The sequence below is a fragment of the Malaclemys terrapin genome, chromosome 9, assembly GCF_027887155.1.
Source record: "Malaclemys terrapin pileata isolate rMalTer1 chromosome 9, rMalTer1.hap1, whole genome shotgun sequence".
NCBI classification, from domain to species: Eukaryota; Metazoa; Chordata; order Testudines; family Emydidae; genus Malaclemys; species Malaclemys terrapin.
In genome coordinates, this window is record NC_071513.1 from 57,341,259 (window position 1) to 57,367,080 (window position 25,822).

Here is a 25,822-nt window from a genome sequence, read left to right on the forward strand (position 1 = left end):
GTTCAGGACCACTCCTATGAACTCTAAAACAGCAAGAGCCTGAAGAAATTCTGTGCCATTGTGGACATCATCTCAGAATTAAAGAGTCATCCCCAGGCTTCAGTGTGAGACTGCCTCAGCTTATTAGGTCACATGGCAGCTTGCGCTTTAATGACAATGCATTCAAATGGTCACTTTTTCCCCTATAGGGATGAATGAAGTCTGTTTTATCAGCCCAGCAGATACTGCATAGACTTACAGGTTTCAGTCCCTCCAGAATTGCTGTCCTTTCTAGTCTCCTATAAGGATCCATAAGAAATCTGCCAGGGCATACTTTATGCTTCACGCCTCTCTACCTTGAATGGGGTAATAGGTTTTCTGGGAAGCATCCATGTGAGCTCCACACCCTACCTTTGGTCCCCAAAAGAATCTCATATCCATATAAGCATGCTGAAGCTGAAAGCCATACATTTAGCATGTAAAGCTTTCCAGATCCTCCTCCATGGAGCCGTGATTCAAACTCTGAAAGACGATACTACAGCAATGCACACTATGTCAGCAGAGAATGGAGAGTGAGATAATCTCTTCTGTCAGGAGACAATACATTTATGGAAGCCATGCATACCACATTAGATTACTTCCAAAGCTGTATTTACCAGATTATCCTTACAGGAAGTACTCCAACAATCAAGAATGGGCTCTCAAGGATTCTGTCCTCCAGCAAATCTTCCTCTAATGGGGACCCTCATTCTTCGACTTAATTTTAACAAAGTGTCAAATGTTATGCTGAAGAGGAGGGTGCCTCCCACACATGTTTACAATTCTGTAGATGAGAGATGTTGAAATGGATCTTTAATGGCCCACACCTGGGCAGATTGTTACCAGTACCTGTGAAAATTCAGATTCAATTTGCTCAGTGCACAGCAGTTTGAGAGAGAATTACACAAGCAGTAAAAGGTTATATAATACAGCTTCCTAATAAGCTTCAATTCCCCAAGCATATACCCTCAGTAACTATGTTGGCCCTACACAGTATCCTGATTGGCAAACCAAGCAAATATAGCTACCAGTCCTAGATGGAGTCGTCTTTTCTTCTCAAGTACTTGGTCTGTTAAATGTCCCCCGAAGCAGGGTCTTGGTTACCCCGAGGCCCTCTGGTTCAAAAGTCTTAGAAAAGTCTCTCGTAGCAAGGGATTGATTACCCTGGGACCCTCTGTCTTACAGCATCATGGACCTCTTCAGATGTTAATAGAGGAGCTAAGAACTATATGATATTCTGAACATTTATGCCCCTTGCTCTCAAAGGAGACACATGTCCTCGAAATATGCCCTGTGGGTGTTCCATTCCTGGTTTTTCTAATGAATTTTTTAGAAGGGACTGCAAGAGTGAGACCAAAGATCAGTTGACGTTTACCTTATCTATAATTCACTTGAGCTCTTAGTGTGGTGCCATCCTAAAGGGTAATTTTGACCTGGGTCATTCAGTACCAATCTCACTAATCATGTTTTCTGTGTTTTCTTTACTTGGTGAGCTGGCCATCGGCTGACATGACCAAAATTTCAAGTTGAAAATACACAGATAGAGCTCTGGTTAACCATTCAAATGCAATTTTAGCACTCTCAGTAAATTTCCATACCAACTGTCTGATGCGACAAGATCCCTGCTCCCAGAATCCTCTAGAAAATTCAGACATACCAAGCCATACCAAACTTGTGTTTTCCACATTGAATTCCCAGCGTCTTCAGAAAAATGACAGGACAAAGCCTTACTAACAATAGCCTCAGTGTTTGTACTCCTGACCCAATACACCTCTGGATGCAGCCTCCAATTGCTCTACCAGACCTGTCAAGTTATTTCCCAAGATCATGGCCAAATCCTGCCCCCAGTCCTCCATCTCTGCATCTGACCATATGCACATTTGCTAGCTAAGCGTTGTGAACAGAAGGTGCTCTTCTGAAGTGCGGGACACTCTGATTCAAAGCAGAAAGGCTTCTATGAGGCTAACATGTAGATTAAAGTGGTAGAGACTACTATCCAAGCTCCTCAGCATTTGCTAGATGTCACTGTCTAGTGTTTTGGGCTATTTATTATTTTGGAAGCAAACAGTTCTCACCATTTGCTCAGTTAGAGTCCACTTAGCTGCAATTTGAGCCTCTCACCCTTCTATTTAAGGTCACACTATCTTTTCACATTCCATAGTTATGAAGTTAGTGAAAGGTATGGTCCATAGTTTCCCTCTACTTGGCAGCCCCTCTCTTTTCTAAAATCTTAAATATTGTCTTTCTGGCACTGATGGATCCCTCCTTTGATCCTTTGCAGTCTTGTTCTCTATCACCTTTGACTAACAGGGTGAGCGAGATTCAAGCGTGGATGGCAAAGCCTTCTTATGCATTATTGTATAAGGATAACATGACTCTCAGATCTCACCCAAAGTTCTCACCTAAAGTAGTCTCAGATTTACACCTGGATCAGTTCATATCCTGGTATTTTTAGCTATGCTGCATTTGACTTCTGGAGAGATTTAAGTCTCATACACTGGATGTGTTGATAGCACTATTATAACTCCCTCAGTAGGAAAAAACCCTTCTTCGAGTGATTGCTCATGTGCATTCCACAATAGGTGTGCATGCTCGCCACGTGCACTGGTGCCAGAAGTTTTTTCCCTAGCAGTACCCATAAGGGAATGCCCCTAGTGACCCCTGGAGTGCCATCTCTATGGTGCGGTATAAGGGGCTCTGCGTGCTCCCCCCACCCTCAGTTCTTTCTTGCCACCAGTGACGGTGCATCGGAACTGCTCTGCTCCAGCTTGGCTGCAGCTTTCCTCTTGAACTCTCCGTGCCCTGGGCTTTAAGTCATGCCACACTTGTAGGTAGCTGACGCCAGTGAGCGATCTGCACATGAACAGTTCACGCTGTCTGGGGGAAACCCACCTCAGCGATCGTTGCAAGATTTGCAGATCTTTCAAGCCTCGGACCAAGACGGAAAGGGACATTCGGCTCCGAGCCATTCTCACGGAGTTGGTGTTGACCCTGACGCACCACTCCGAGTTGGCACCAAGTACCACTGTGTCGGTGCGCGGCGACCCTGCGGTGCCTTCCACCAGTCGGCACCCCTCCCCGTCCGTGGGGCATGCCAAAAAGAGGTAGTCTCCGCTGAGACACCAGAGCAAGACTGGGGAAGAGACTAGACCCACGTTGGGCAGGTCTCGATCGCCATTGGCCTCCAGGCCTCAGACTCGGGTTGAGCAGAGTAGCCCAGCCCTCTCAGCGCAGGCCTCCCCGGATGTCCAGTTGCCCTCCACGCCAGAGGCCCTGCAAGCGGCCTGGGACGTTATGTCTCTGCCAGTACCAGTGGCACCGCCACCATTGGCTCCCTGCTCCAGAGGCAAGCCACCGCTTGGATCTCCGCAGCCACCGCCTGGTTGGTACCGTTTGCGGTTGAGGGAATGTTCCCAACGCCTTTTGCTGCCCCGTGCACAGTCCGCGCTGGTCCCTGTTGACCCCCACCAGGTTGTCTGTCTGGGTTCCAACTGGCAGGGCTTCCAGGCACCGTTCTGCCTCGACGGACTGTAGACCTTGTGGGGGGAGTGGGCCCCATCGAGACCAGGACAGACGGCACTGGAGATCCTCGTCTCCGAGAGGCTACCGTAGTCCGTTGCGATACGGGTGTCGATGCCATTCCCGTTCTTCGTCTCGCTCCAGGACCACGCCACAGCACCACTCCCGCAGTCCCAGGTGTCGATTGCTGTCACCTTGCCGTCATGGAGCAGCTCCTGCTGGCGGTACCGCTCCTCCAAGTCGGGACCTCGGTCTCGTGGTCGGCACTGTTCCTGACTCCACCACTCCGCCCAGCCTCCCTTCGTAGCCATCTGTCGATGGGACAGGCTAGTCAGGCTGAACAGCCTGCTCCACCGGTGCCACAGCAGGTGCAGTGGTGGCGGCACCATGATACCAATGGGCCCCATGGCCCCCGACGCAGCCTCCGGTGGGGGCTTGCTCAGTGGCCGGAGCCTTGGAGAGACAGTCAGCCTCCCTATCCCAGCCTCCCAGAAAGGAGTCGGTGGGGCGTGCATCTTTGGTTCCACACCCAGAGGGCGACCAAGTGTTGGGACCTCCAGTACTGGTGGGTATACAGAATACCGCACCCCCATCCTCATCCTCCCCTGATGAGGCAATTGTGGCCCCTCCTCCCACTGTTCTGCAGAAGGACTCTTAAGGCCCACCAGGAACTATTGAAAAGGGTGGCATTGAGCCTCAACCTTCAGGCCGAGGAGGTGGAGGAATCCTCGGACTTCCTCTTCAACGTCCTTCAGATGCCTTGTGGCAAACCCAGGCTTCCTTGCCTCCCATCTCTAAGAGTGTGGAACGGAAGTACTTTTTGCCTGCCAAGGGGCATGAATACCTGTACGTCCACCCTGCCCCCAACTCCCTGGTGGTTGAGTTGGTCAACCATAGGGAGAGGCAGGGCCAATCAGCCCCTACTCCGAAAAATAAAGACTCAAGAAGGCTGGACTGATTTGGGAGAAAGGTTTATTCGTCCTCAAGTTTCCAGTTAAGGATGGTGAACCATCAGGCCCTCCTGGGTCGGTATGAGTTCAGTTTGTGGGGCTCTCTACCCAAATTCGAGGACTCCCTCCAGGAGCGCGACAGGAAGGAGTTCAAAGCTCTGGTGGGGGAGGGTACAGCGGCTGCCAGGGCAACCCTGCAGGCAGCGTCCAATGCCGTGGATACGGCTGCAAGATCTGTGGCCTCTGTGGTATCCATGAGGAGGGTGTTGTGGTTCCTACTGTCTGGGCTGTCCAGTGAGGAACAGAACTCCTTGCAGGACCTTCCATTCAATGGCAAGGCCCTGTTTGTGGAACAGATGGACGTAAAATTGCACAGCCTGAAAGATTCCTGCACAATGCTCAAGACACTTGGCTTTTATGTCCTGGCTCCAGCCAGGACCAAGTTTAAGCATCAGCAGGCTCCCACCCAGGCCACCCACTCTAAATATGAGCCCCCTTATAAAAAGTCACGGGACTATAAGAAACTCCTGCAGAGGCAGTCCCGGTCTGCCCCCCAGCCTGTGCCCTCCAAGGGTAAGCAGATGGGGAAATGTCAGTTTTGACGGGACGCCCGGGGGCGACTTACCAGTTCATACCAGGGATTCACCCGCAATAAAGCTTCCCTTCTCCAGCCAGTTGTGTGCTTTTCTCCCAGAGTGGTCGCAGCTGACTTCTGACCGTTGGATCCTCAACACAGTCTCCCGGGGCTATACCCTCCAGTTTACCTCTATCTCGCCCAATCACCCTCCGTCCCCATCCCTCCTAGGGGACGCCTCTCACGAGGCCCTGCTCGAGCAGGAGGTGGGGTGGCTCCTTGGCTTAGGAGTGGTGGAAATGGTGCCAGTGGAGTTCAAATGCAAGGGGTACTACTCCCGCTATTTCCTTATCCTGAAGGCCACCTGCGAGGCCTGAACCAGTACATTGTAAAGCTCAAGTTTCGCATGGTCTCTCTGGCTTCCATTATCCCCTCCCTGGATCCCGGGGACTGGTACGCCGCGCTCGATCTGCAGGACATGTACTTCCGCATTCATATATTTGAGGGACACAGACGTTTCCTTCGTTTCATGGTTGGGCAGGAGCACTACCAATTTACGGTCCTCCCGTTTGGCCTGTGCATTGCTCCCAGGGTATTCACGAAGTGCATGTCTGTGGTGGCGGCCTACCTCAGCTATCGTGGGGTTCAGATCTTCCCCTCTCTGGATGATTGTCTGGTCAAGGGCAGCTCCAGGTCGCAGGTGCGGGATCACGTGGTGGCACTCCTGTCCATGTGCACCACTTTGGACCTGTTAGTAAACAACTCCAAGTCCACATTCGTCCTGGTGCAGGGCATAGAGTTCATTGTGGCAGTTCTGGACGCGACATTGGCCAGGGCCTCCCTCCCACCAGACAGATTCGAGACCCTGAAAGGGCTCATCGACACAGTCACAAGGTTCCTCGTGACCACAACCAGTGTGTGCCTCCAGCTCATGGGTCACATGTCGGCATGCACATATGTGGTTTGCCACGCCAGACTCAGGCTGAGGCCCCTCCAGCTCTGGTTGGCCTCGGTGTTCTCCCAGTCCAGAGACAGGATGGACAAAGTCCTCACTGTGCCCGAGCCGGTGATCGCCTCCCTACAATGGTGGTCCTCTCTGGGGAACATGCTCCACGGGGTCCTGTTCAGGGGCAGGCCCCCATTAGTGGAGCTGGTGACAGACGTGTCGGACCTGGGGTGGGGAGCCCATGTGGCAAATGTTCAAACCCAAGGTCTGTGGTCCATGCAGGACCTTGCCCTGCATATAAATGTCAAGGAGATCAGGGCAGTCTGGCTGGCATGCGTGGCCTTCCGCTCGCACCTGGAGGACAGAGTGGTCAGGGTTCTCACGGACAACATGGCCTTGATGTTTTATGTCAACAGGCAAGGCGGGACCCGCTCCTCTGCTAGGAAGCCCTCAGGCTGTGGGACTTCTGTATAGCCCATGACATTTGCCTACAGGCCCGCCACTTACCGGGCGCCTGGAACTCGTGGGCGGATCGCCTGAACCAAGACTTCTCTCAGCACGAGTGGTCACTACACCCAGAAGTGGTGCACAGGATTGGGAACTCCCCAGGTGGACCTGTTCATGACCTGGCAGAACCGCCGGTGTCCCCTTTCTGCTCCAGGAGGGAGAGGGGGTTCGGAGTGGGCGCCATTTCTGATGCCTTCCTCCTATCCTTGTTGGGCCAGCTTCTTTATGCCTTCCCCCCGATTCCACTGATCAGCTAGGTCTTGGAGAAGATAAAAACAGACAGGGCCCAGGTCCTCCTGATCGCCTCAGTGTGGCCCAGGCAACATTGGCACGGGACTCTCACGGGCCTGGCAGTCGCCCCGCCGTGGCCGTTGCCGTCCTGCCCGGACCTGCTCTCCCAGGACCAGCGCCGCCTCCTCCACCCCAACCTAGCGGCACTCCATCTCATGGCGTGGCTGCTCAATGGTTAGGCCGGGAGGAAAGGACGTGCTCGGAAGGGATTCAGCGCGTCCTCTTGAAAGCAGGTGGCCCTCCACGTGTTGGGCCTACTTGGCAAAGTGGTCTCGGTTTTCCCAGTGGGCAGCTGGTGGGGTGCTTCGCCCGTGGCTGCTCCGATCCAACTCATTTTAGACTACTTTCTTCACCTTAGAGCCCAAGGTCTAGTGCCCTCGTCTGTCAAGGTGCACTTGGCGGCCATATCGACCTTCCACCCGCCAGTGCAGAGGCACGCGGTATTCTCACATGCTATGACTGGCTGATTCCTTAAGGGATTGGATTGTCTCTTCTCGTATGTTAGGGCCCCCCCCCTTCCCGCAGTGGGACCTGAACTTGGTGCTGGCCCAGTTGATGGGTTGCTCAGTTGATGGGTTCCCCCTTTGAGCTGCTAGCTACATGCTCCTGGTCGCACCTCTCATGGAAGGTAGCCTTCCTAGTGGCGATCATGTCATCTAGAAGAGTCTTGGAGCTCAGGGCCCTGACCTCCGAGCCCCCGTACCTGGTGTTCCAGGAGGATAAGGTCCGGCTCTGACCACTTCCTTCGTTCCTCCCTAAGGTGGTCTCCGCCTACCACATGATCCTCTGTCCCAAGCCCTGTGTGTCCAGTGAGGAGCGCCGCCTCCACACGCTGGATGTGAGACGGGCTCTGGGAGTGGACTAAGCCGCTCTGGGAGTGGACTAAGCCATTCAGGAAGTCTTTGCAGCTGTTCATCGCCTTGGCTGAACGCATGAGAAGTCGGCCGATCTCCACTCAGCAGCTCTCCAACCAGATTGCCTTGTGTATCTGTACCTGGTACGACCTGGCGGGAATCCTCCACCGTCGATTGTGAGGGCACACTTAACTAGGGCACAAGCCTCGTCGGCTGTCTTTTTAGCCCATGTCTCCATTCTGGACATTTGCAGGGCTGCCACATGGTCTTCTGTTCACCTCACATTATGCGGTCGTCTCCCAAACCAGGGAGGACGCCAGGTTTGGCAGGGCTGTACTCCGTCCCGAGAGTCTGTGAACTCCTACCCACCTCCAACAGATAGAGCCTGGAATCACCTATTGTGGAATGCACAGGAGCAATCACTCGAAGAAAAGACAGTTACCTTTTCGGTAAATGTTGTTCTTAGAGATGTGTTGCTCATGTCCATTACATATCCTGCCCTCCTTCCGCTCTGTCAGAGTTGTCTGGCAAGAAGGAACTGAGGATGGGGGGAGCGTGCAATGCCCTTATACCGCACCAAAGAGGCGTCATTCCAGGGGTCGCTAGGGGAGCTACTCTACGGGTACTGCTAGGGGAAAAACTTCGGGCACCAGTGCACCTGGCGAGCACGCACACCTATTGTGGAATGGACATGAGCACCACATCTCAAAGAACACCAGTTACGGAAAAGGTAACTGTGTTTTCTGCAAGTCACCCAGGCTTTTTGTATTCTTTGGGAGTAGATGTAGGGGACAGTTTGAGTCAAAATGGCCTATCATCCTTGTTAGTATCCAATTGTATAAAGATCTGTATGAACTGTCTACATTAATTCATCCTCTTGCATTATGGCGTGTATGAGTAGAGCACAAACAGCTTCATCTGCATGCTTGAGATTTGCAGGGCAGCTACCTGAAGTTCACTACACACATTCACACAATATATTACTCCCTAGTTGCCAGATTAGATGTCCAATTTGGTAAGGCCTGCAGTCTCTCTGTTCAAACAGGATTCTTAGCATTTACTTCGTTAGAGCGAATTGCTATATAAGTGGGATACACGTGGCCAAATACTTGAAGAATGAATAATTGCTTTCTCAACAGTAACTGTGGTTCTTTGAGCTGTTTTGTCCATTTGGATCCCACGACCTGTCCTCCTTCCCTGCTAAAATGGAGTGCTTCATACTATAATTCTGTATTGACAAAGGACCTGAGGGGTAGTTGGGTTTGTTTCACCTTTGATGTCCTTGGGTGAGGGGTACGAGGACATGCAAGGCACAGGTATCGCCCCAGTGGAACCTGCTGGCGAAAAGAATCCGTTTGCATGTGCATGGGGTGCATGTATACCTAGAGTAGCATCCACATGGACAAAATATTTCTAAGAATCACGCTTTACAGTAAAGTAAATAACTGTTCTCTTGGCTGGTTGTGTTCATGGATGTGGGCTTCCAGAACCCTGGAGAAAGACAGGTAGGTATTGAACAGAGAGAGGAGTTTTGTTGGTGGAGATTAGAAAGTGCATTGTGCCATCTCTGGAATGGGTGTACTGGGGTGTAATGCTTGATTTGTAGTGTAGCTCTTAACATGCCATCTTCCTTCCCTGCAGATACCTTCAGACCTTCTGGATAAGGAGTTTCAGCCTATTTTACAGGAGGAGCCCCTGCCACCACTGGCACTTGTACCTTTTACAGAAGAAGAACAGGTTGGTATCTGCAGATGTTTAAGAGATGACTTTGTGAAAAATTAATCTGAATAACTAAAAACGTTCTGTGGACTGGGGCTAGACTAATGGCAGATGACAAATAGGCTGTATTTATATTTGAAAACATAAGATTATCAGTATGGGAAGGGTTAAGACTGGGAGACTTGAGCAAAGAGCTCTATAAGAGAGCTCTGTGTTGGCATAGAGTGCAGGTTCCTGGCATCAAAACCCAGTTGCCATCCTATATTGTTTAACCAGAGTCCCTTTGTTCATCATTCTGCTTCTGCTATATTAATTGCAGGCATTCTCTAGTTGAGCTGGTAATCCAAAATTATCAGAAGCTTCCAAGAAATGATTCTGAGATTTATGTAGCTTTTTGTTAGGACCCTGTCTCTGAGTTCACAGAATTTTCAGATCAGTAGGACAGCAGTTGCAAGAAAAATGTAAAAAATTTTAATGGTAATTTACCATTTTGGTGATTGCATGACTGCTGATTCTTCGAGTGTCCTCTGCCTATTTGTGCTCATGAGATGCAGTTCTGATGGTGGAACTTTTCAATAGCAGTGCCTGTGGAAACACATCTGCTCTTCCTCCTGGCCCTCCCTTTACTGTTCCTGAATGTTCTGAGGGTAAGGCTGTAAAAGAGGACATGTTGTTTTGGCAATTTTTCTTCCAGCTGCCATGCTCACAAATCAGTAACTGCTCTGGGCCTTTGGCCTGAATCCTTGGCTTAGACCAATGCCTTCTACACACTTTTAGCATTCATAATAGATTAGCTCTTAGTGTAAATAGTTAAATTTTAACATCAATTTTTTTTTCTAACTAGTAGTTTAGAGTGTTGGTTCAGTGATTAGGATCCAGTGGTGGATCCAAAGATCAAGAGGCCTCTTGTCCCACTGTTTATCTGGCATTTGAACCTAATACAAGATGCTTAGCTTGCCTCCAGGAAGGACACACTCACTCAAGAAAGTGCTCTATCTGCAGTTCTTTGCCCCTGAAGGCTTGGACAAACATCAGAATAGACCACAAGCTCTGCTTCTGCAGGGGGTCTGACAGCCAAGTTTTTCAGATCCGACATATCTCTCAAATCCTTGGGAGCACAGACCAGCATCTGCCCCATGATGCTTCTGGTGAGAAACAGCAAAAATCTCTGCAAAAGGTACTGTCTTTGGTTTAAAGCTTCAGGAAATCTGCAGGACTCAAGAGAGCCAAAACTTGAATCCAAAATTAGAAAGCAGAGATGGAAAAAGCCAAGACTAGTTTGTAGCTCTTGACCTAAAGGGTACACATTTCCATATCTCAATCAGACCGGCACACCCATGTATCTTGGTTTCCTAGTAGGAGGTGATGACTTCCAGTTAAGAGTTCTTCACTTTGGCCTTTCTGCTGCACTCAGGGTTTTTACAAAGTACACTTATATCTGTACATGATTTGGCTAATCCGCATTATCAGAAGAAAATGCATCCAGAGCTATATCTTAAATATGCTCCCTGTTCAAGAACTTACGCCTAAGGATAAACTGGGAGAAATCATTGAGACTCTCACATAGGATCACCTTCATAGGGGTGATATTGGACTCATTCTGCAGTGCTTCTTTGCCTGAAGAAATGTTTGAAAAGATTAAATGAGCCATGCCATTGCTACACTAACTTCCGTGCCAAAAGACCTCCTCTTTCTCAGACTAATTGACTTCATAGACTCAGCTGTGCCTTACACTTCACACCCAGCTTAAAAAGAGTCTCTCCAGTACTGGCTGACAAAGAATGTGTTCCAGTCTCTGTCATAGTGGACTCAGAGTCTGTGTTATGAAAGGAATGGCTTTCAGCCCTCCAGCATCATCCGCAACAATAACCTGTCACATTCAATGTGGACTGAGGAGTTCACTTTAACAGTGTGCGCGCCACCACGGGAATGCCTATGAAAAGAAGATGCACATCAGTGTGCTAAAAATCAGAGCAATATGTTGGGCTCTCAGAGCTCTTCTTCCTCATGTCAGAAGGTAGTGCATGTTGACATGGACAGACCAGGGCAATATACTATATAAACAAGCAGGAAGGCGCTCACTCAGTGCAACTATAAAGGGAAGCAGTAGGTCTGTGGCAATGAAGCATACAGCACAAGATCTACCCTGTAGTAGTACATCATCTAGCGGAGAAAGACATGTCTTGCGAATCAGCTGAGCAGACACAACAGAACTCCATGAGTGGTTGTTAGAGATGACGATACCCCATGAGTTGAAGATCATGCGTGTCAGGATAGAGATCTCTTTTCAGTTAGGCAAAATGAGCCAGGTTTTGCTTGAGAGAAGGAAGTGACAACCAATCCTTTTGGATGCATTCCTCATAAGATGAAGGCAGGTTTTCCTGTATGCCTTCCTCTCACTTTTCCTCCCACTGGGGGAGGGGGGAATGGTGGTTTAAAAAATAAAATAAAACTTGAATTTAAAAAAAAGCAAAAACCAAAGAACTAAAATAAATTTGGTGCTTCTGGCATGGCTGAGATAAGTGGTTCCCAGAACACTTTTGGTTATCAAAAGGAGTTTACCAGTCTCTCCCTCTTACTCCAGATCTGTTGAATTAACAAAACAAAATGTCTGAAGACCAGGGCTGTAGGGCTTTGATAGAGTTGGAGCAGTCTTGCTTTCTAGATATACATGTCCTAATTAACTGTAGGAAAGAATCAACTTGTAAGTGTCGTTAACCTCAAATGGAAGAGATTTGTTTGGGCAAACAGTAATAATGTAACCCCAATCATGTCTCCAGTTCAGCATATATTAGAATATCTGCCACACATGAAACTTTCAGGTTTCTTGCCCATCGATGAAGGTTAATCTAGTAGCCATATCTATAAGAGAGAGGTTATGCCAGTAACAAGTTAGTATTCACACACATGTGAGTTGAGATTTATGAAAGAATTACCATTCCCCAGGAGTTAGATTCTTCTGTTGCGTGGAGACCTCAACAAATTCCTCACATAGATAATGAAGCCTCCATTTGGGCCAATGGCAGTAAAATACCCTTTATTTCACCTCTCAGTTAAACATCTGCTAGAAGAGTGAATGAACTACAGACCCACTATTTACTGTTTTACATAAGAACAGAGTTATGCTACATCCCTATCCCAAGTAATTGCCTAAAGTGGTGACCTAATGTCATGTTAATCAGTTAACCTGGCAATGTTCTTTCCAAGATCTCTCTCTCGTTCAGGAGAAAATGTTTCATGCGTTAGATACAAAAAGGGCTTTAGCTTATTTTAAATAGGACTCAATTCAGGAAATCACCATATCTATTGGTTTCCTATGCTGACAGCAAAAAATTCAAAGCAGTCACATCTTAGACACTATCAAAATAGGTTAGGCTCTGCATTCATGAGGCCTATGCTTTAGTGTCAGTCCTTGTCCCTAAGGAAATTAGGTCACAATTTGTGAGCGCCAAGGCAGCTTCAATGCCATGACTTAGACATATTACTTTTACAGAGGTCTGTAGGGCTACAATGTGGAGCTCGCTGCATATGTTTACAAAAAACTATTCTTTAGACTTAGCATCCAGAGCTGTTGCACAGTTTGGCAGGGCAGTACCCTATTTAATTAGGATTCCATGTCCCACCTTCCTCAAAGGGCAGTATTGCTTGTCAAACTACCCTCATGAGTGGGAATATGTAGAGGACACTCAAAGAAGAAATGGAGGTTACTCACCTTAGCCAGAGGTCTTTGAGATATATTCATGCATCCTGCCCACCTTTCTCTCTTCCTCAGAGTCCTAATTACAACCAAAGTGGGACTTGGAGGAGGCACTTGAAGGATCTGAGGCGGCCAGAGTGCCACATCCCCTTTTATAGCCTCGCCCTCAGAACATTCAGGAACAGTGAGGGGAGGGGCAGGAGGGGGCATGAAAACGCTCCAACAGGCACTGCTATCAAAAAGTTCCACAGTGAGAGCTGGACCTGAGGCACATCCCGTAAGTGTGACTATGCAGAGTCCATCTTGAAGAACACTGGTTACAGGTGAGTGACCTCCATATTTAGTTCTATGTCATCTTGAAGGCACTGTGCTCACTGTTCTCCTTAACAGTACCTCTGCCTTAGTTTCTGTGCCTGCTAAAACAACAATAATTGTCCCACTTTTTACATTTTGAGGACGTTTTCTTCCAAATTTTCTAACTATGACACTCAGTCTTAGAGGTTGTTGAATGGGGCCTTGGAGAGGATACTTTTCAAAGTCAGGCAAAATCATTCTTTTTCAATTATTCTTCTCCTGAGTGAGTCTTATACGGTGAGGTCAACTCTCATGTTAGAGATGTCTATACAATTGGTGTCAGAGCCCTGTAGATCCCCTGCTAAACGGAGTCAATTGTAATACAGACCTGCTGCCTGGGTCTTGATGGTTTTACTACTTCCCCAAGTACTCACTATTGAGTGGTGGTAGAGATTCAAAGGGATGCCATTATTACCTCAATTTCCCTCTCTGGTGGTAAAAGTGGTCCTTGTGCTCATGTCCTTGGAAGCCAAAGAAGATTGACTTCACAAATAAATCTCTTGGAGCTGAGGTTTCCAAAATTTGGCTCTCAAGGTATTCATCATTCATCTCCATCCAGATAATACAAATTCTCAGATGTCACAGAGGGCATGTATTACTTAAACTGTCAAGAAGGCTCTTGGTCTCCCTCTTACAGTAGGAAGCTGTTTGCCTGTGAGAATGGTGTATTTGTAACAATGCAGTGCCCTTGGCTTTACATCTCACAGGGAAGAAGAGTACCTAGATTTTGATCCGATCTGCAGAGGAGATGATCATGAGTAATCCCCCAAGGATTCAGTGGCAGTCTTTCTCTAAAAACAAAGCAGCCTTTTATGATTTTTCACTCTTTGGTTCTGGGCTCCTTCCCGTGAGACAAGTGGAGTACTCCAAGCTGTAAGGTGGAGGTTCCCAGTCTGTGGCCTGTGAAGAGTTGGCTGGTCATGTGGTGCTGACTGTCCTCCTGACTCTAGCTATTAACTTGATTAAAAGATGAAAGTGTACTTACACGCAAAATGTTAGGAAGTTGCTTAGTTGCTTGCTTACTACTGTAGTTCATATAGATACACATGTGAACAGTGGGGGGTGCGGTGGGGGGGAGGTGGGCTGTACAACCATGAATGACAGAGCCAGTGGTCCACAGGATAATCTCTATTAGGATGTGGCCCAAACTGTGAAAAAATTTGAGAACCCCTGTTCTAAAGTTGTTGGTTCTTAAGCGTAGTTGTAGCAATCTTGATTTTGTGCCAGCTCTCCATGTATATGTAGATGCCTGCCATCTTTTGAACCTTACAATCAGTTCCTTCTTGATGGTAGTCAGCAGTGGCGCTCTCTGCAAGACCTCTGGCGCTCTGTTTACCCTCTGGCTTTTCAGTCCTCTCATCATCTGTCTTTCTTTGTGTTGTTTTTCTGTTCTTCCCTACCTTTTAGCCAGACTCAGTCTTTATAGTCTTATTTGTGGACACCACAGCAATTTTGGCTTCTGGCACAGGAGACCTGGTAAAGTTTGTTCCCAGAGATTTCAAAGGAACTTTGATTCCTTACCTGGGATCATTCTATTGGACACTGTGTTTTGTGACTTAGTGTCCTGACTCATTTAATTGCTTCTTCATCTCTGTTTTGTACTTTGGAATGAATTTGCATGCAGAGACACTTGTTTTGTGTGTCTTTACCTTTTCAGGATTTTGTCCACTGCTTTGACCTCTTAGGAGGAAGAATGCTCAGGAGGAATGCACAGATGAATTACCTGAACTAGCAGCTATCATCCAGTAGAATTGCCATGTTCTTGCACCATATATTTGACTAGTTGAAGTTGTGGCACACTTCACATCAAAGCCCAAGTCTAGAAAAACAATTGAGAAACAAACATATATTTCTAGAGAATGTGGACTTGTTTCTCAGTCCTCAGGTGAGGTCTTGAGGGTTAGCACTACCACAAACACATTATTGCTCCCCAAGATCCTGAGCTTTGGTGCTGGGATTCCTTTGGACAAAGGGTTTTACTAGCTCATAATTGCAATCTTTCAAGTAGGGCTTCGTGCTTTTTATGAGCAAAGGGCAGATTGAGCTCTGGTGAAAGTTCCAGGTAAGGTTCCTTCTCAGACACTGAGTTTAAAGCACGAACCTATTCTAACATGAGCTCTGGGATGGCTTTTTGGTGTGGTTTATGTGATAGCTGGAGTGGATGCTTTGGGGTGGATGTCAGTAGGTCTACTTTACTGCAAGATCTTACCAAGAGATCTGGAAAAATGAGAGGATCTGAGGAATATGTTGGCCTTCAACTAGAAGTGGTCCACATGTTCTCTTGAGTCTGTTCTGTTCCTGTGCTCCCTTCTACGAGAAAGTAAGTTTTCATCTCAATAGCTGGCTTCAAGGGAACCTGGTAGACATCTGCTCCGACAAAAGCAGCAGAAGGAGTGGGTCCTAAGCTTTTTTTTTTTTAGGGTTCCAGAGTGGATAGCCAGCCGAGTCATGTTCTGTAGCTTGCCAGGACCGCCCTGTCAGAAGCAGACTGAGCTCTTTACCCCAGGGCCCCTTGTTGCCTCGATTTATAGATTCTAGGGCTCGAAGGGACCTTGAGAGATATCGAGATATCGAGTCCAGTCCCCTGCCCTCATGGCAGGACCAAATACTGTCTAGACCATCCCTGATAGACATTTATCTAAGCTACTCTTAAATATCTCCAGAGATGGAGATTCCATAACCTCCCTAGTGTTTAACCACCCTGACAGGAACTTTATCCTAATGTTCAACCTAAACCTCCCTTGCTTCAGTTTAAGCCAATTGCTTCTTGTTCTATCCTTAGAGGCTAAGATGAACAAGTTTTCTCCCTCCTCCTTATGACACCCTTTTAGATACCTGAAAACTGCTATCATGTCCCCTCTGTCTTCTCTTTTCCAAACTAAACAAACCCAATTCTTTCAGCCTTCCTTCATAAGTCATGTTCTCTAGACCGTTAATCATTCTTGTTGCTCTTCTCTGGACCCTCTCCAATTTCTCCACATCTTTCTTGAAATGCGGTGCCCAGAACTGGACACAGTATTCCAGTTGAGGCCTAACCAGCGCAGAGTAGAGCGGAAGAATGACTACTCATGTCTTGCTGACAACACACCTGTTAATGCATCCCAGAATCACGTTTGCTTTTTTTGTAACAGCATCACACTGTTGACTCCTATTTAGCTTGTGGTCCACTATGTGGTCCCTAGATCCCTTTCTGCCGTAATCCTTCCTAGACAGTCTCTTCCCATTCTGTATGTGTGAAACTGATTGTTCCTTCCTAAGTGGAGCAGTTTGCATTTGTCTTTGTTAAACTTCATCCTGTTTACCTCAGACCATTTCTCCAATTTGTCCAGATCATTTTGAATTATGACCCTATCCTCCAAAGCAGTTGCAATCCCTCCCAGTTCGGTATCATCTGCAAACTTAATAAGCGTACTTTCTATGCCAATATCTAAGTCGTTGATGAAGATATTGAACAGAGCCGGTCCCAAAACAGATCCCTGCGGAACCCCACTTGTTATACTTTTCCAGCAGGATTGGGAACCATTAATCGTTAATAACTACTCTCTGAGTACAGTTATCCAGCCAGTTATGCACCCACCTTATAGTAGCCCCATCTAAGTTGTATTTGCCTCGTTGACTGATAAGAATATCATGCGAGACAGTGTCAAATGCCTTACTAAAGTCTAGGTATACCACATCCATCGCTTCTCCCTTATCCACAAGACTCGTTATCCTATCAAAGAAAGCTATCAAATTGGTTTGACATGATTTGTTCTTTACAAATCCATGCTGGCTATTCCCTATCCCCTTACCACCTTCCAAGTGTTTGCAGATGATTTCCTTAATTACTTGCTCCATTATCTTCCCTGGCACAGAAGTTAAACTAACTGGTTTGTAGTTTCCTGGGTTGTTTTTATTTCCCTTTTTATAGATGGGCACTATATTTGCCCTTTTCCAGTCTTCTGGAATCTCTCCTGTCTCCCATGATTTTCCAAAGATGATAGCTAGAGGCTCAGATACCTCCTCTGTTAGCTCCTTGAGTATTCTAGGATGCATTTCATCAGACCCTGTTGACTTGTAGGCATCTAACTATTCTAAGTGATTTTTAACTTCCAAACCTACCTCCTTCCCATTAGCATTCACTATTTTAGGCATTCCTTCAGACTTCTCGGTGAAGACCGAAACGAAGTCATTGAGCATCTCTGCCATTTCCAAGTTTCCTGTTACTGTTTCTCCTTCCTCACTGAGCAGTGGGTCTACCCTGTCCTTGGTCTTCCTCTTGCTTCTAATGTATTGATAAAAAGTTGTCTTGTTTCCCTTTATTCCTGTAGCTAGTTTGAGCTCATTTTGTGCCTTTGCCTTTCTAATCTTGCCCCTGCATTCCTGTGGTGTTTGCCTATATTCATCCTTTGTAATTTGTCCTAGTTTCCATTTATTTTGACTCCTATTTATTTTTTAGATCCTGGAAGATCTCGTGGTTAAGCCAAGGTGGTTTTTTTGCCACATTTTTTCCTACCCAGCGGAATAGCTTGCTTTTGGGCCCTTAATAGTGTCCCTTTGAAATACTGCCAACTCTCCTGAGTTGTTTTTCCCCTCAGTCTTGATTCCCATGGGACCTTACCTGTCAGCTCTCTGAGCTTACCAAAATCCGCCTTCCTGAAACCCATTGTCTTTATTTTGCTGTACTCCCTTCTACCCTTCTTTAAAATTGTGAACTCTCTGATTTCATGATCACTTTCACCCAAGCTGCCTTCCACTTTCAAATTCTCAATGAGTTCCTCCCTATTTGTTAAAATCAAATCTAGAACAGCTTCCCCCCCCTTGTAGCTTTTTCAACCTTCTGAAATAAAAAGTTGTCTGCAATGCAGTCCAAGAACTTATTGGATAGTCTGTGCCCTGCTGTGTTATTTTCCCAACATATATCTGGATAGTTGAAGTCCCCCATCACCACCAAATCTTGGGCTTTGGATGATTTTGTTAATTGTTTAAAAAAAGCCTCATCCACCTCTTCCACCTGGTTAGGTGGCCTTGAGTAAGTGGTCTGTCGTGGTTCATTAGAGCTAACAGTTGTGAATTCAGATCCCTCTTCTGAATCAGTCTCACTCTTTTTTTTGGCCCAATGAATATTTAAGTACTTATACAAAATCGAACATCTTCGACAGGAAAGATTGAGACATTAATAGCCTATAGCCCTGTGATTAGGGCAGTCACCTGGCAGAAGGGAGACCTGAATTCAAGTCCCTGCTCCAGAATGGGGATTGAAATCTGCGTTTCCTGCATCCTAGGCAAGTGCTCTGACCACTGGTAAAGATTATAAAGGGGTGTGCACACCACCTCCCCTCTGCTCCCCCATCAAACTATTTGCCCAAATTGTGAGCTCTTGTTTTACATGGAAACTAATTTTCTTGGTGATTAGTGACTTTAGCTTCTAATGAGCTAACTTCAGGCTGAAGTGACCCACCTTACGTTGCATATTACTAGGCAGTTTTATGAACTTGTCCGAGATTATGTGTTCTGAGAAGATTGTTTCCGTCACAGACAATGTATAACAGCCATATGGGTCTCACTCCTTATACTTAGAGATCATTCTTGTTCGGATTAGGTCTCTAGGAAGGAATCCGGCTTTCTCTCAACCCTGCAAAACCGGCTTGTAGAATAAGGGAGTTCAAAGTTTCTTGCTCCATCCTATTGGCTATTGAGAGTAAAGTCTGATGTGTTTGGGAGGAATCTTTGGGGAGTGGGGAGAAATAAAAATTATTTTTGCATTGGCCTTTTTTGCTGCCTATTGCAGTAATAAAATTTTCATTATTTTGTATTACGTTAGCACCGAGAGACCCAAACAAAGATTGTGGCTCCATCGTGGTAGACCATCCACAAATGTAGAGGAGACCAGTTTGTGCTCCAAAGGGTTTCCAAATTAAATAGACAAGACAAAGGCTGGAAGAAATGAAGCATTAGCATCATTTTACCAATGGAGCTATAAGGCACAGAGTTTTGAAAGAGAGATGCAATGTATCTTCAGAGAGGTAGAACTACAAGTAATTATCCCTTATCCTTACAAGTGTAGAATGGATGAAACTTTCTCCAGTTAAACTTCATATAACAAAGTCCAGATTAGCAATGCAGTCAAACACAGGACAAGAACTTAGAACTTCACAACTTCAGTTCATCTACTTAAACTGAGTTCAGTATTTCTGTCAAATGGATGGGCCCCCAAGTTAACAGATAATCTGATATTTTCGTTGAAGCCTTTTGCACATGTAATGAATGCTTTGAAAAACAGTGTGTATAGTTGGTACCAATGAACAGGTCATTAATTGCACAAGACTATTCTCTTATTTTCTTCTCGTCACTCACTGACTTTTTGCTACCTTACTGGCTGATTTTGGACTACTTATACAGAGCTTTTGCAGCTAAGAGATTTTTCTCCAATAGTAAACAAGAGGATAGCTGCAGCTCCTGAATCTTGTGCTCCAACCTAGTGCATAGTGTATTACTGAAATTCTTTCATCTAAAATTCCAAACTTACACTGTGTCATGATGGATTCTAAGTCTGAACTACCTATAGTCATCAGTTCTCTTTATCTGCAGGTGGTCAAGAAACTTCATTTGTCCCTTTTCTGCTTATTTTGTTTCCTTTCTTCCTAGACTGTTTTAATTTTCAGATGTTTAGTGCAGCCATTTAGTTTCTCTAACAAATAAAACAAGTTTTTGAAGCATCAAACCACTGCCAATATTGAAATTTTCTTGTAAAAGTTTTTCTTCCGAAGCACTCTTATTTTTCTTAGATTACTTTTTTTTTTAATCAAGCTTCTTACTACTTAGTGTATTTTGGTCCTCTTATTTTTTTGGTGTTGAAGATTGCTTCAGGTAATGGCCAAAATTCAATCACAAAATGTCTATCGGTAGAGACTGTAAGTGCTTGTGTGTTAAGGTATATAGAGCTTGGGGAAAGTTAGATAAACCATAAAACATCTACTGCAAGCTCTGCTCAAAGATGTTTCCTTTAAGTTCTAAGTCTTTCCCAGAAAGAGCATGTTATATTAGAAATGTCTTCTAGAGGCTAAGTCACTCTGTCAGTGTGAAAAACCTGGGAAGATGTTCTCAAAGGAAACAAAGTACCTGAGTTGGTTTGGCATATGTCTGATCTAATGATTTATTGTTAGTCACTATTTTAAGCAAAACTGGCAGCCTACAATTGCTGTGTTTATAGTAAGGTTGCCTAACATTTTCCATTATAAGACCATGTTTTTCAGTTGCTTGTAATGTCCAAACTTTAACTGTTTGGGCTCAAATTTTCCATGCCAGTTGTCTGTCTTGGGGTGGATTTATTTTTTGGAAAATTTTCAGCAAAAACAATTCTCATTCTCAGAAAAGGCTGAAGGAAAAATACATTTTCCCAGTGTTAAATTTGTATAGTAGTTTCATAGAGAAGCATAGCATGTCCATGCTTTAGAGCAAGATTTCAGAATCTGGCAGGGGGAGTGTCTTGGGGATCAGAGAAGTTTCTTTTGCTGTCCCCAGGAAAATACACACAATTTGGCTGATTTACAAACCTCTGAAAACTATTGTTGGCTTGTTTGGCAGCCCCTTCATGGAGCAGGACTTTCCCTGAAACTGCTCCTTCTGCTGGTGGTGTGGGGTGGGGGAGGGTGGCCATGTGGGTGCCAGGAAGCAAAACTGAAAACAACTTTCTCCTGTTCTCTCAGTGCTGCTCTTGCTGGCTCTTGGGCAATATGGACAAGGAGGAAGCAGCACCCTGAGTCACAAGGGTGAGGAGATGGAATGGAGTGTACTCTTTGGTGGGAAAAGGAGCAGGTTGGTGTAGGAATAGCTGATTGGGGTGCAGGAGCAGAAGGGGGTGGGCTGGGGGCAACTTGCTAACGGACATGCTATGAGTGAGAAGATAGAATGATCTGTTACCATTAGACCTTAGTCCCTTCCAGAATCAGGAATAGAATTCAGGATTCCTAAGTTGAAACATGCCTTTGCTGTCTAGCTGTGAAACCCACTTAGGATATGTCTACATTGCACACTAAACTCAGGATTGAGCCCAACCCCGCCTTCCATCCACACACATATTAGTCTGAATTGGGTCAGCAAACACTCAGGGAGCTGCTCCTAGTCCCCTGCTAGGAGTTGTTCAGAGCCTGAGTCCCACTGTGACTCATGTCCATGTCATGTCATTTTGCAGTATGGACGCACCTCAAGCCACGGATCCGAAACAGAAGGTCTGTGTAGTGCAGTATGGACAGTTTGCATGGCTCTGAGACCCTGGGTCCAGCAATTGGAACCCCAAGTTTACAATGCAGTGTGGACGCTCAAGTGTGGTCTTGAAAATACTGAGTCCACAATCCCACATCCCACAGGTGCAGGTTTACAATGCACTGTAAACATGCATCTAGTGTCTTTCTCCCCGTCTAGCATCTGGTTTACCTAAAGGATAAGTCTGCTGTTGCTACCAGTTACTCCATTATCTCTTATAGTAGTGGTCCATGCAATGGATCTAAATATTCTAACTGTGCTGGCACCCCACATGGAGGTCAGTATGCTTCCACATGATGGAATTTCTGCTTTTCAATTGGCTTTTTTAAATCATTAGGAAATTGAATTAAAAAAGTCCTACTACATTAAAGTGGCAAAGCCAAGCAGTCGAATTAAGGTTGCCTGTGCAACCTTAATTCTTTTTTGAGTGATGGTCCTTATTGTATTCCACTGAGGATAACGCACATGTGCCATGCAGCAGGAACCAGAGCTTTTCAACGTAGTAGTGTGTTGGTCTGTGCATGTGCCCTTGCATCGCCTTATGGTTTCGCCTGAGGCGATAAAGGGCAGGGTGGACTGATTGTGTTTTCAGTTCCGTCTCACTGCCACATGGTCCAAGTTAGAGCTTCTGCTTTTCTCTTGTCCTTGGTGACGTGCTTTCCAGAAAAACTGTTTTTATTCTTGTACATAGTTTGGATTTTACTGTTTTTTTTTTGTAGTAATTTTTATAGGATTAAGGATTTTGGGACACTGCCCTGGTGGCCTCCCGCTAAACCATTCTCCCAGTCCCCCCACTCCACCAATCCATGTCTGGGCACTGGATTATGCCAAAGATGCTGGAGTTCAAGGTATGCGTTTCCTGCCCTCACTCTTTTTCGCTCGGCAGCAAGCACCAACACTATTTGTACTGCTTGGGGGAAGCCCACATCACGTCCAGGTGCAGTATCTGCCTCTCATTCCCGGCTTGTACCTGGGAAGGCCAAGCTCTCCACCTCAAGAAACACCTCATTGAGGTGGTCATGAGGTCGCAGTGGGATCCAGGTTGGGGGACCCCCTACCCCATAATCAAGCTGAGCAATTGAGGAGTGCTCCTGTTACTGCTGAGCTCCTTCCTGAGTTTTAAATCCTACATACTTACCAGTGTATGTGCTGGGGACCTTAAGAGTCTTGAGACCTGGTATCCCAACAGATGCACAAATTACCATTGAGCCTTTCTTGGATCCACAATGTTGATAGCTAGACTCTCAAATGGTCAACTTATATGCACTAGATCTCCACATGCTGTTGATCAGAGTGAGGTCTCTAAACCTACCTATTTACTTCTTCAAATGTTTAAAATACATCTAGGCACCAGTATGGTGCTATGTCTCTCTCCAATAAATTAAAAATTAAAGCATAAACAAAGGGGGGGTCATGATGGATAGTCAGCTGAACATGAATTTGAAGTGCCATGCTGTGGCCAAAAGGATAAATTTCATCCTTGGATGTATAAATGGGAATCTTGAGTAGAAATAGGGAAATACTTTACCTCTATTTGGTGCAACTGCTGTTGGGACAGTGTCCGGTTTTGTTTTCCATGTTTCAAGAAGGTGGTCAGTAAATTGGAGAGGGTTCTGAGAAGAGCCATGAGAATGATAAAAGGATTGTAAAACAGGCCTTATTAATGATAGACTCAAGGAGCATAATCTATTCAGTTTAAATAAAAAGTTAAGGGTGACTTGATCAGTATATAAGTACCTAAATGGGGAACAAAATAAGAGATCTGTAATCTAGCAGACAGAGGTATAACAAGATCCACTGGCTGGAAGTTGAAGCTAGGTAAATTCAAATTAAAACTACGATACAGATTTTGCAGTGAAAGTAATTAATCATTGGAACAACTTGGAGAACAACCTCGATGCTTGCTATCACTGGTAACTTTTAAATCAAGATTGGATGTTTTTCTAAAAGATATACTCTAGTTCAGTGGTTCTCAACCAGGGGTATGTGTACCCCTGTGCGTATGCAGAGATCTTCTGCGGGGTATATCAGCTCAGCTAGCTATTTGCCTAATTTTATAACAGGCTACGAAGTCAGTACAAACTAAAATTTCATACGGACAATGACTTGTTTATACTGCTCTATATGCTATGCACTGAAATGTAAGTACAATATTTATATTCCAATTGATTTATAATTATATGGTAAAAATAAGCAAGTAAGCAATTTTTCAGTAATAGTGTGCAGTGACGCTAGTATTTGTGATATATATATTTATTTTAAAGCAAGTAGGTTTTAAGTGAGGTGTAACTTGGTGATATGCAAGACAAATCAGACTTCTGAAAGGGGAACAGTTGTCTGGAAAGCTTGAGAGCCACTTCTCTAGTTCAATCAGGAATTATTTCAGGGAAATCCTGTGGGCTGTCTTATACAGGAGGTCAATGTAGATGGTCACAATGGTCTCTCCTGACTATCTGTAGATCACCAAGTGTTTTATGCTTGTATAGATGCATTTCCCCCCCCCCCTCCCCCAGGGATGGGTAAGTAACCATGTATTAATTGTACTTTTTGTGGCAGAGCTCTGACCTTGTCCCCATGGGTCCCGCACTTCCAGACGGTTTATGCTAGCCTCAGAGGCTCACTGCGACCCTCCACGTAGCCCTTCTCTCTCTAGGGACAGGGTTACAGTCTATTGAGCCCTTTTCATCATAAGCCAGCAAGGAGGTTGGTGAGAGAACTCCCACAGTCTCTGTTGTCCCTATGGCCTTATTCCAGAAGAGTTTAGTCTCCTGTCCTGACAGGGGCCTGCCTTCCCCTCCCAGTGGTGTTTTGGGGGGAATTCGGGCCTGCTCTCTACTCTGGGTTCTGGCCCAGGGACCCTAATGGCAGCAGCTGTTGGCAACTGACCTTTCACTGCCAGAGTTGGTACATTTCCCTGGGCCACTTCCCCACAGCTCTCCCGCTTCTCTCTCTCAGCGCTGCCTTCACCCTTACCTTAGGGCTCCCTTTCCAGTGGCTTGAGGGTGTCTTCATTACCCAGCCACACTTCCTTTTCCCTGGCTCTCTTCGGCCTGACTGGAGTGAGCCCTAATTATAGTATCAGAGGGTCCTTAATTAGAGTCAGGTGTTCATATTAGCTTAATGGCCTCACCCTAGCCTGGAGCAGCCCCTGCTCTGGTCAGTCAGGGACCAGAATCCTGCTGCTTCTCCAGTTGCCAGTAGATCAGTCCTTGACTCCTTTCCTATAGCCCTCTGCCCTGGAGGGAGGTGGAAGGCTACTGCTGCTGCTGGGGCTGCTGTTAGGCCCCCTGGGCCTTTGCTGCTGCTCCTCCTCCAGCTACTCCCCAGTTACACCATGCCCCTTCTCTCCTTCTCTACTATCTGGCTGCTGGAGCCCCCCCCCCCCGTTCCTGCTGCAGCCTGGGGGGGGCAGGGGGCAAAGGAGGGGCCCCAGCCCTTGCTACTGCTGCTGTGGACGCCACCACTACCACCTGAGAGGGGTCCTTCGTGCCTGGTCACCAGACTGTCTGCTGGAGCTTCTGTTGCTGCCTGGGAGCCACTGATGCCTCGAGGAGGAAGAAGGAGACCATCTGCTGCTGGAGGAGCATGCAGAGCCTATGCAGACCACTGTGGAGGGGGCCTGCAAGGGCTGAGTAACTTTTGAACTGTGCTCTTGTCGGGGGGGTCTTGACTGTGTTTGTGGGGACACGGGGTGTGGCATGGAGCCTGCCCCCCGGTCCATCTGTATCCCCACCCCCCCATCCCCACCACCACCCTCGCTGCTCCTTCCACCACCTCCAGTGGACACTTACCATCTGCCCCCTTCCCACTCCACGGACCCCTGAGCCTGACCGAGAGGTGCCACCCCCCTGTAGCTCAGCTGCCGGGGCCCCCGGTCCCAACTCTGCCCCTCTCCCCAACCCTGCTTCTGACCTCTGCCCTCCCCTGCCCCTGAGGTTGACCCCACCCCCTCCCCTCCACCTTCTGTGCTGTTATTGCCGCCCCTGGGGCAGTCTCCTTCCCCTTCCCGGATGATGACCCCCAGGCAGAGACCTTCATGTTCCCCTGTCCCCTGCCTCAAGGACTCAGCTGCTTGCCTGGCTTGCCATGCCCTGTTTCCATCATTTGGGCCTGAAGCAGCAGCCAGCAAACATTGACTTTTGCAGGTGC

General features: G+C 46.6%; 1 protein-coding gene across 7 annotated transcripts in view; it reads left to right on the forward strand.

The window, feature by feature from the left end:
• The window catches only part of GIGYF2 (GRB10 interacting GYF protein 2), a 150,390-nt gene that overhangs the window by 13,835 nt on the left and 110,733 nt on the right, over positions 1–25,822 (forward strand). For 6 of the 7 annotated variants that reach the window (XR_008446141.1, XM_054039169.1, XM_054039173.1 and 3 more), the window contains one exon: positions 9,301–9,396. Coding sequence is in view for 5 of the 7 variants with exons in the window: in XM_054039169.1 (XP_053895144.1) it covers positions 9,301–9,396 (96 nt within the window). In the remaining 2 variants the exon portion in view is untranslated. Of the gene's footprint in view, positions 1–9,300; positions 9,397–13,150; positions 13,399–25,822 lie in introns of those variants that run through there. The other variant, XM_054039174.1, reaches the window with a different exon arrangement.